Source organism: Psammomys obesus, unplaced genomic scaffold (genome assembly GCF_907164565.1).
Source record: "Psammomys obesus unplaced genomic scaffold, mPsaObe1.curated_primary_1811, whole genome shotgun sequence".
NCBI classification, from domain to species: Eukaryota; Metazoa; Chordata; class Mammalia; order Rodentia; family Muridae; genus Psammomys; species Psammomys obesus.
The window spans coordinates 18,296,011-18,306,249 of record NW_026596039.1 but is presented as its reverse complement, the minus strand read 5'-3'; the positions used below and the strand labels follow the sequence as shown (position 1 = coordinate 18,306,249).

Sequence of the window (10,239 nt, the reverse complement as noted above, 5' to 3'; positions counted from 1 at the left end):
CTCTCTCTGTACCTGAAGCTCACTGTCGAGGTAAAGCTGCATGGCCAGGCAGGGATCACAGGCACACACGGCTTCACCCAGCTTTTTATGTGGATCCTGAGTGTTCCAACCCAGATCCTCATGACTGCACAGTAAACGTTTTACCCACTGAGTTACTGTAACATGTGTCACCTGGTTGAGGCACAGCCTTCCAGATTGTTTCCAAGTAAACTTACTGTCTTCCATTTTTGTGATTGATAAGCATTTGCCAATACTGAAAGGTCAGGGTGAGGAGGAAGATCCAGAAGGAAGCCTGTAAAGGGACAGCCAAAACCAGGGAAGGAAAAACCAGGAGAACATCTGGAGCCAGGAGAGGTTCTGTGTGAAGCGGGAGTGGTCAGCCGTGTTGGTCCGGTGCTGCCAAGAGGCCAAATCAGAAGAGGATGCTGAGAGTCCACTGTGGGCATCTCCTCCAGCCTAGTACGGGTGGAGCAATGGGTCCAAAGCCAGCTTTCAGTGAGTCAAGAGGAAAGACAGGCAAGACTGGTCACCACAAGAGAAAACATCATTTGAGTAAATGTGTCTGTGACTGGACAGAGAGAGACAGGTGGGGACAGAGACACGTATGGGTTCAAGGCAGGGCTGTTTTTTATTTTTTTTTAAAAAAGATTATTTATTCATTTTATGTGTATGTGTGTATGATTGTGTATGTATGTGAATCACATGCATGCAGGGCCTAGATAGTGGAAGAGAGTATTGGACCCCCTGGAACTGTAGTTATAAGTGGTTATGAGACACCTGATGTGGGTTCTGGGACCTGAACACCAGTCCTCTGGAAGAACTGCACGCTCTTAACCAGTGAGCCTTCTCTCCGGGCCCCAGAGGCAGCGTGCGTTTGTTTGTTTTGTTTATTTATTTGTTTTTTAAATTTTGGGACTTTGGATATCAGAGGTGCCAGATGGCATGTAGGAATCTGAAGAGAGCAGCCATAGAGTCCAGTGGGGATTGGAAGAGGGTAGGCCTGGCTGAGGAGGCTGCAGCTACAGCCCTGCTTCTTGGTCTCTGTTTTCACTTGGTGCAGGGGAACAGGAACTGCATGGAGGTCTAATCATATGGGGCGGGGATGAGACATACTGGGACAATGTCAGGGGACAGGGGAACAAGCTGCCTAGGGGTGAGGCTCATTGAGGTTCCCAAATCCAAGGATGAGAGCTCTGAAGGCAGGAAGGACCTGAGGTGAGGAGGGACTTGCTCAGCAGTGTTGTGCACAGAGACCGCTAGAGAGTAGGGAATGCAAGGCTGGTGTCTGGAGGGAGGTGGCAGCTGGTGTTGTGGGAGGTAATGGAAAGCCCAGGACCACTGCTGGGAACAGGGCTTGAGAGAGAGAGTTGGCAGAGGTCTTTGCACATGAGGAGGACCAGGCATTGATTGGGGACTGGGCCTTAGGTGGACTGAAGTTACCAGGGTCATAGCAGGAGTTAGGAGAAGGACAGAGGTAGCCAGGACCCAGGGCCACTGGGTTGTGAGTGACAGTGGCATGGAGAAGCTGAGGAGAGTTACTTCTGGACTCTGGAACCCATGTGACAAAAAGTGAGCTTTAAGATAGAAGGGGCCATGAAAGGAAGAACTATCAGCTGGGGAGGGCGGGGGGCCAGCTTCAGGGGATTCCAGACTCCCTCAGAAGTGGGAGGGAGGGAGTGCACAGAGCATAAGAGAGTGGCTTGGGCCAGCTGAAGGTGGGGGAGTCCATTTTAGCCTGTGACAGGAACAGAACACCCAGCAGGAAGCCCTTGGAGAAGCCCACCAGGCAGGGGAGGGAGCAGCTATGGGGTGGGGTGGGGCAGGTAGCATTGACATGTGATCCCCCAGCAGAGGGGCTGCTGCTTCGGGCTAGGAGGCTGCTGTCTGTTCTGAGCCTCCCAGTCCCGAGACTTCATTTCCCAGCATGCCTGGTGATGACTGCTCGGCAGCTGCCTAAGTTCAGGGCACCGCCACAACAGCAACTGTGTGAGCAAGGACTGCGACCCGAAGGGGTTCCTGAATTTTGTGTCTTGGTTCCATTCCCGGCGCTGATGAAGCTGGGGGATCTGGGTAAACCCTTGATCCTTGCTGCCGTCTCAGTGTCCACACTGGGGTGGTGACAGAAGCCATCTAAGGGCCACCAGGCTGCATCCCGTGATGGAGAGCTTTCTTAACCTGGCTCAGCTGTAATCCCAGTGGTGGATGTAAGGCTGGGTCCTGGATTCTTCTGAGCTTTTAGGGGTGAAGAGGTCCCTGGGATCTTCCTAGCCTGGGGGGGCTCATCTGTCCATCACATGGAGACTTCATAGCCTCCGATCCCCAGTATTCCTAAGACACTCCCTCAGGAGTCTTCCGCCAAAGTCATGGGTAGCTGCTGCTGTGGGCCTCAGTGCAAGCCCTTTGTTTTCCTCTGTCTGCCCCTCATGCTGTGCCTAAAATGCAACCATTAGGTAAGTGCTCCTTCGGCTAGATGTGGATTTTTAAAGCTATCATGCCTTGGCAAGGAGTTTGTGAAGGGCCTGTGAGACAGCCACACCCTACTGGGAAATAGGTTAGCTTATACAAGTAGACTCTGAAAGAAGAGAGGACTTGTCCAGAGTTTGAGGGAGACAGGTGGAAGGGACGGAGGGTAGAAGTCCCACGGGCTGTGGGGGTGGGCAGGAACTCAGGATCCACCCGTTTTTCTGTTCCTGTTCCCAGTTATAGGATACCCACTGGTAGTGAGTAGCTGGGTCAGGAGTCATGCCACTCGCTACTCCTTTCCCAGACCAGGGCGCTGAGGAACGCCCAGGGCATTCAGCCTGGTAGGATATAAGAGAGGGCAGTGGAGCTGAATTTTCCTGTAGCTGGGCTCTTGCATAGAGCTGCTATTCCACAGTCCAGGCGCCACGGCAACGGGAGAAATAAACATTCTGGGCCTCACAAAGTTCTGCCGTGATGCGACGTCATTCTCCATTTCAGCCATTGGGCCCCATATTGGCTGCACCTCTGTGGCTTCAGCTGCTCAGCCCAGGCGTCTTCCCGCCCACTCCCGAGCTGTTTTGGAGTCTCTGAGGTGGGGTGGTAGTGGATGGAGGAGCCTGGGCAGGGGTACTGGCTCATTGCCTCTCAGGCTCTGATTCTAACTGCTACTATTTTCTCCCAGCCTTCACTATGAAAAAGCCCAAGGGGGCCAGGAACTCGGAGCTCTATTCACAGCACCCAGAGAAGGAGGAAGGGGTGCCCTCATGTCAGGAGATAAAGAAGACTCCTGTCCTTTTGGCCACACTCAAAGGTGAGAGGTGTCCTGTCCTAGGGCCCATTCTGTTAGTCTGCGGCAGAGGGTCTAGCTTGCTGGCCCTGACTTCTATGAAGCCCCAGCAGACACTCCTCAAGACCTTAAAGCAACCTGAACCTTCAAGCTAGGCCCACCCACTGGCTCTGTGAGATGCTGGAAGAGGGTCGGGGCTTGGGGGCATACAACATGTTTTGAGGAAAGGGTTAGGAGCATTTAGTTTGATTTTTGCTTTTTAGGGCCCTAGGCATTGAACCCAGGGAGCCATACATTATAGGTGAGGGCTCTGCCACTCAGCCACTTCGTCAGCCTTGCCTTAGTGATTTCTATCTCCTTCCAGTGGAGACCAGGTAAATGAATTCTCACTAAGTTGCTACAGACTGATTATTACTTGGGAGGTGTTTTAGAGTGGTGAGTGATTAAATGTTTGGATCCTGTTGATTCTCACATCACAAGTCACTGCGGCTGGATAGAACGATTATTTCTTAGCCTCAGTATTGTTATTCGTAAGGTGGAAAAGATGAGAGTATCTGTCTTCATAAGGTTGTCTAGAAGCTCAACTGAAATAACCACATCAAGCGATTAGCATGAGTCTTGGTAGAGACCAAGTTCCCAATTAACTGTGGCTGTTGCCTTTCTACAATGAGCTGCGGAGCCACAGGAAATTGCATTTTATCTCTGCATACTACCTTCCTTGTAGGGAACCAGATCAGTGCCCAGCTCTGTGGCAGTATGCCATCAGCAGAGCAAAGCCCCCTGTGTTCTCATGGTACATCACGCTGGGGGCTGAGGTGAAAGGTTGTCTTGTCTGTCCTCACAGGTCCAGGGCCTGCCAAGTACCGCCGGCAATCCTGCACTGGCTATATAGACCACGACCCCTCCATGTTTCAGGAGCCAGCGTACAGCCTGCACAAACGGCACAGTGAGAAAAGTGAGCATTCCCCACTGTCTAGTCACTCTAAAGGGTCAGGGCTACTGTCCAAGATCGCTGCCACTGACCACCGGGGGCTGGGGCTGGTGAAGATGGAGACAGAAGGAAGCCAGTAACTGGCACATCTTAAGGTAGCCAGGAAGCTTCGGGGGACCTGTCACTGGCAGAGCAGGGTTCTCTGTCCCTGGGGCTCTCTGGTGTCGGATATTCTTCGGGGGAAGCTAGCAATAGTCAAAGATGGCCTGTGGCCAAGGCCAGCGGGATGAGAGGTTGGGCGGGGTTTGGTCACGTGTTTGGGCCAAGGTCTAGGGCGACTGCCTCCTCCCCCCAGTCACATCTGTTTGACAGAGGTTTCCTGGCTGGGGCTGAGCCTTTCTCAATACTCACAGTAGCTACAATGGTTCATGGCCCTTGGCACCAATCCGGATGTGTCTGCAGTAGGAGACTGACCACACCGTGGTCCTACAGTTGTCCTGCCGACAGTCTCCAGCAGTCATGCACAAAAGGTCCCATTTTACAGATGAGAAAATCAAAGTCCACAGATAGCCACGAGCCAGAAGAATCTGAAGGGAGCCCTTGGTGGGAGGGCAGCCATGGCAGTGGCAGTGTGGCCCTTTCTTGTTCCCTGCAGAGACTTCAGACATGTTCAGCCCTGGGCCTTGCTACTTTTTGGATCCCAAAGCTACTCGTTTTGGGATGTCTACTTGCCCCCAGGTCCCCATGGAGGAGCGTATCTCCAACCTACGTAAGCTGGGAAGGTGGCCATTGGGAGGATGGGGTGTGTGAGGGGCATGCGCCCTTAGAGCCTGGGAAGAGCAGGGTATCCCTGAGAGTGACGGCATCTTCTCAACACGTTATGTTGTGTGATGAACTGGCTTCAGGAAGTGCAACGCTCTCCCGGCTTCTCTCATTTGCAGGTATAAACACCACACCAGCCTCCTGCCAATACAATGTTGAGAAGATTCAGCCCCCTGGGGAACGTACGGCTCCCCAGTACAGTTTTGGCTACCGGTGTCCATATAGAGTGATGGACCCCAACCCGGCCCCCAACCAGTACAAGCTGCCACTCTCGATGGGGCCCAACACCCCTGTCTTCCGAGCTGCCCCCTGCTATAGTCTGAGTTCCTCACACAAGAATTGGTTCTACAAGGAGAACATAGCAGGAGGTCCTGGACCCGCTACGCATGCCCGACCTGAGCCATCCATTTACCAGAAACGCAGCCCCGTATTTACCATGGCCAAGCGCTTTACCTATCCGCTGGACCACACCCTTCGGCCTGGCCCTGGCTCCCACAACATCCAGCCAGTCACCGTGCACAAGCCCCGCATACCTGCCTTCACCATGGGCACCAAACACTCGCCCTACTTGTGCCCACTGATTGTGGACATTCTTGACTGAGACCCTGCTGGGTGCTGCTTTGTGACCAGCACACAGATGCATTGGATAAATATTTTTGTTTATTTATTCCTTTGTTTGCAAACAGTCTCAGCTGCTTCTTCTGGGCCCCGAGGGGCTGGGGGTCCTGGGTACGTGTAACTGGTGTACCTGGGTTTCCATGCTGGTCGTTAGGGGAAGCCCAGGAAGGCCCGCTGAGAGTGGGCCCTGACAAGCTGTATGGCCTCCCTTGCTCTTCGCTGGCTCTCACAGTCCCTTTCCAACAGTGCTGGGGATGGCCCTTGATGAAGTTTGAATTCCTCTAGTTCTAGAGCTGTATCTCTGGTCTCTGCCATTGGTTAGCCCCAAGATAGGAGCAGAGGAGCCAGGACACGGGCAGACATGGCAGGGGTCCATCTTGGTTTGGGATGAACGGAGAGAAGCTCCTCCTGGGGAAGAATCCAAACTGATGTGTGGAGAGGTAGAGTGACAGCATGCTGGGTGATCAAGGAGTGCAGGCTGAGGGGTAGCTCCCGCAAGGGGCTCTGGCTGTCCCCAGAGGGCTTTAGCTAGATGGGACACGGTGGCTTTTCTATGATTTATTTGTTCTTTTGTTTTTGTAACCCAAGTTGTCCTCAGCTTTCCAAGTGTGGGACATTGCACAGCCCTATCCCAGGGAAGACACAGCACACCCGAAGGCCAGCAAGGACAGTGCTGGAGTCCGGGCAGCCTCTGGGCTGCTGGGAGGGCTCTGAGGGTCACATTCTGTCTTTGGAGAGTCACTTGCCATGTCCCCAGTCTCTGCAGCTCAGCTTAGCAGAGCACGTCAGTGTGGCCAGGGGAGGGTAGCGCTGCCTCAGTCTTCAGGGCCAGGACTGGCTCCACCTGCTTTTGGGTGTAGGTACCTGTGGCTGGGGCCTTCCAAGCAGGCATTCGCCAGCCCTTGACTCTTGACTCTTCCCCTCCAGATCCCTAATTCACCTCAACACCTTCAACAGTTCTCTCCCATTCTCTATCATGGGAAGGTGTTGATAGCCTCTGATCTGCAGTTCACTAGGGATCGGATCCGGGAGGCTGGGAACCTCGAAAAGAGAAGAGAGAGGCTATGACTGCAGACCCTACTGGATCAGCCAGAGAGGGGCATTCGGAACCAGAACCAGTGCCTGATGGCTTGTCCCCTCTTTATTTTGTTTTATTTATTTATTTTATCTCATTTTGAGGCAGGGTCTCTCTCTCTGTAATCCTGGCTGTCCTGGAACTCGCTATGTAGACCGGACTGGCCTTGAACTCAGAGAGATCTGCCTGCCTCTTTGTGTGTTAGGTGTTCGAGTGTATGCACACGTGTGCATGTGTATACACGGCATATGTGTGCATGTGGAGGCCACAGTCAACATTCAATTCCTCTCCACTTTAATTTTGGAGACCAGGTTTCTTATTGAACTGGAGCTCCTTGGTTTGGCTGGCCTGGCTGGCCAGGGAATTCCCAGCAACCCTCCTCAGAGCTGGAGTTACAGGTGGGTTGTCTGATATTTTGACCAGGTGCTGGGGCTCAAACTTAAGTCCTCACACTTGTGTGCCAGGCAGTTTGCTGGCTGAGCTGTCTCCCCAGCTCCAGAATTATTTTAATTAATTAATGCATTTTTTGTTTTTTCGAGACAGGATTTCTCTATATAGCCTTGGCTGTCCTGGACTCGCTTTGTAGACTAGGTTGGCCTCAAACTCTCAGCGATCTGCCTGCCTCTGCCTCCCTGAGTGCTCGGATCAAAGGTGTGCACCACCACGTCTGGCTCTGAGATACAGGATTTTGTTTTCTTTTAAAAACAGGGTCTTTCTGTGCAGCACAGGCTGGCCATGACCTTGTAACCCTCCTGGCTCAGTCTCTGGAGTGCTAGAATTTCAGGTGTGTGTCACTGCACCTGTGTTAACATTGCAGTTTTGGCTGAAATGAAAATTGTATTGAATAGACCTAAGTATGGATGGCAAGGAACTGACATTATCGTTGGACTATTAGAAGAGACCCAGCAATGTTTAGGAAAGAGGGTTGTGGTAGCCGCTTGGGTTTACACCTGGCTCAGGGCCCTGAAGTCTCTTCCCCCCAGACTCCGAGTCTATGTTTGTCCCATTCTCCCCAAACCTCAGCAATTCCAGCAGAGAGAGAGAGAGAGAGAGAGAGAGAGAGAGAGAAAGCCTGCTCAGGGACCCATCTGTCTTGCAGCAGATTAGAAAGATGTCATTTTGCCGACAATGCCATTTATCACAGCGGCTGCAAAAATTAGTGATGCTTGGGCTGAAAATGTTGGATGGGGGTGGGAGTGGCAGGTGGCAGCTGCTGAGCTCTCCTGTGTCATTGGGTCAGGTGAACCTTAGACCAGTATCCCCACAGGCTTTTTTTTTTTTTTTTTTTCTTTTCTTTCTCTGGTTTTTCAAGACAGGGTTTCTCTGTGTAACAGAGCCCTAGCTGTCCTGGAATTCGCTTTGTAGACCAGGCTGGCCTTGAACTCACAGAGATCCACTGCCTCTGCTTCCTGAGTGCTGGGATTAAAGGTGTGTGCCACCCCACCCCAGCCTGAGCAGGCCAAGACCACTGTTAAAAAGATGAAGCTGAGTCTCCGGGCGTAGAACCAGCCCTGGCTACATAGTAAAGGAGTGGCCTGTCTCCAGATCGGTTTTGGTATGTGACCAGGATGAGGGCTTAGTGTGGGATTAGAGCTTTCATCCTGGGACTGAGTCCCATTTTTTTCTTCCCTAGACAGATCAGCCTGGCCTCTAGGCTTACCAGATATGAGTAGGGTTGGACATGAGAGCTAGAGGGGGTTCTTGGAATGGATTTGGGATTCTGCAGGATGGAGAGGAGAAGGAAAGAGGGTCAGAATAAGTCACTTGTGGACATATGTCCCTTAGTATAGGTACACTGAGCCAAGATATCTCTCAGAGAAATGGAAAACCTGTGGTTTACCTTCTCTCTTATACCTGCTACACTCAAACACATATCTTACACTGTCCTCCAGGAAGAAAGCAAGCTTCCCCAAGACTCCACAGCAGATAGTACCCTCACTACCCAGGCACCTCTGCATCTTACACACCCTGGGCTGGCTCACAGTTGCACCCCAACTCCCCAGAAGCAAAGGATATCTATCATCTCTACATATCTATCTATCTATCTATCTATCTATCTATCTATCTATCTATCTATCTATCTATCCATCTATCATAGGTATAGATATATAGTCTGTAAGAATGGTGGAGAATGTGCACACACATACATGCATGCAGACGTGGGGGCTGGAGTGGGAGAAGAGTGCTCTATGTTCATGAAGGAGTTGGGGTGCTCTGGGTCAAAGGAGTCGTTTATCCACCAGGGTAAGTCAAGTGCTCTCTGCCAGCCCCCAGCACTCAGAAAGAGCGCCCAGAGGAGGGCAGCCCTTTAGGTCCTCAAGCCTCAAGGGGCAGGATGGTAGCTGATCGGAGAATGTCTCCTTGAGTCCTAAGGTGGGAAGGTGCGTGTCTCAGCCACCCATGGTGGAAGAGGACTTCCTGCTGTTCCCCTCCACTTTCCATGCCTGCAGCTTCTATTTTGGTCTAGCTCTTCTCACTGGGTGTTCCTTCCTCTGGTCCCCACCACTACTTTCCTTCTTGATTCCTGTGTCCCTCTGCCCTGTTTATACCCTAGAATAAAGATCGACATTTTCAATTACCCCGAAATAACACAGCTGCTCTTGGAGGCTCCAGCCTCTAAGACGGGGAGTGTGTGTGTGTGTTTGTGTGTAATGTCATATGAGCACTTGTTTGTGTTTGGGACCCATGTGTGGGAGCAGGGGGTCACCCATGGTCCCAGTGTCCTTTGTTTGTGTCCTTTCCATCTGGAGCCTTCATTTCTTCCTGGGAGATTGGAAGCACGTTTCCCTTCAGGGGAGGAAGGGAGACAAAAGAGAAATAAAAAACTGTCATTGCTGTCTTGTAAACACAGTTGCAGTGCACAGCAAGCGGAGACTCAGCAGGAGAAGGGGACAAGCAGGAGAGAGGCAGAGCTGAGGAGAGGGGGCTGTGAGATGGGGGTGGGCATTGGAGAGGAGAGCAGTGGGGTGCTGGGGAGGAAGGGTCCCTTAGTTCTCCCTCGAAGCCTGGGTGCGGGGATGTAGGCTGAGGGAGGCTGCCTGGGGAGGAGAGAGATGAAAGGGTTGGTCGAGAATTGTGGCGGGGATTCAAGCAGGAAGACCCTGATGACGGGTGCCAGGTAAGTAAGACAGACATGCCTCGCTCTTGTGGAACGCGGTATCTGCCGGAAGCAAAGCAGCAGCCTTATGCACAGTCCCTACCATGTTCTAGGCACTCGCGTGAACAAAGGATCAGAGAGGGTAGATGAGCAGTCCAGCAACACAGCTGGAGGTGAGACAGAAGCTTCCAGGTGTGTGTGTGGTGGGGGTAGTGGGAGGGGTCAGCCTGGCTGCAGTTCGCAGCTGAGAGAGAGGGTTGAGGGGTTGGCTCCAAAACATTTGGTTGCAGGACTTTGTATAAACCCTCCCTTCTCTGGATCATCAGTTTCCCCACTGTGGGGAGCATCAAACATCTGGATGTGATGGTCTCCCCTCCCTGGTTCGCTGGCTGGAGGTGGAAGGGAGTGAAGACCCCATCAGCAAGGGGAGAGGGACTCACCAGCAG

The 10,239-nt window shown here is 52.3% G+C and overlaps 1 protein-coding gene across 1 annotated transcript; it reads left to right on the top strand.

The window, feature by feature from the left end:
* Positions 1-3,145: 3,145 nt before the first annotated feature.
* Positions 3,146-5,634, top strand: Odf3l1 (outer dense fiber of sperm tails 3 like 1). Its single transcript, XM_055622361.1, has 4 exons — positions 3,146-3,274; positions 4,095-4,205; positions 4,837-4,950; positions 5,123-5,634. The coding sequence occupies exons 1-4, from the start codon at positions 3,154-3,156 to the stop codon at positions 5,602-5,604; spliced, it is 828 nt and encodes a 275-aa protein (XP_055478336.1). The 5' UTR covers positions 3,146-3,153; the 3' UTR covers positions 5,605-5,634.
* Positions 5,635-10,239: the final 4,605 nt, after the last annotated feature.

Excerpts from the sequence above, each read along its gene's own strand:
- Odf3l1 (XM_055622361.1), top strand. The coding sequence starts at position 3,154 with ATGAAAAAGCCCAAGGGGGCCAGGAACTCGGAGCTCTATTCACAGCAC. Across the intron at positions 3,275-4,094 it reads CCTTTTGGCCACACTCAAAG|GTCCAGGGCCTGCCAAGTAC; the intron begins GTGAGAGGTGTC and ends CTGTCCTCACAG. Across the intron at positions 4,206-4,836 it reads CAAACGGCACAGTGAGAAAA|AGACTTCAGACATGTTCAGC; the intron begins GTGAGCATTCCC and ends TGTTCCCTGCAG.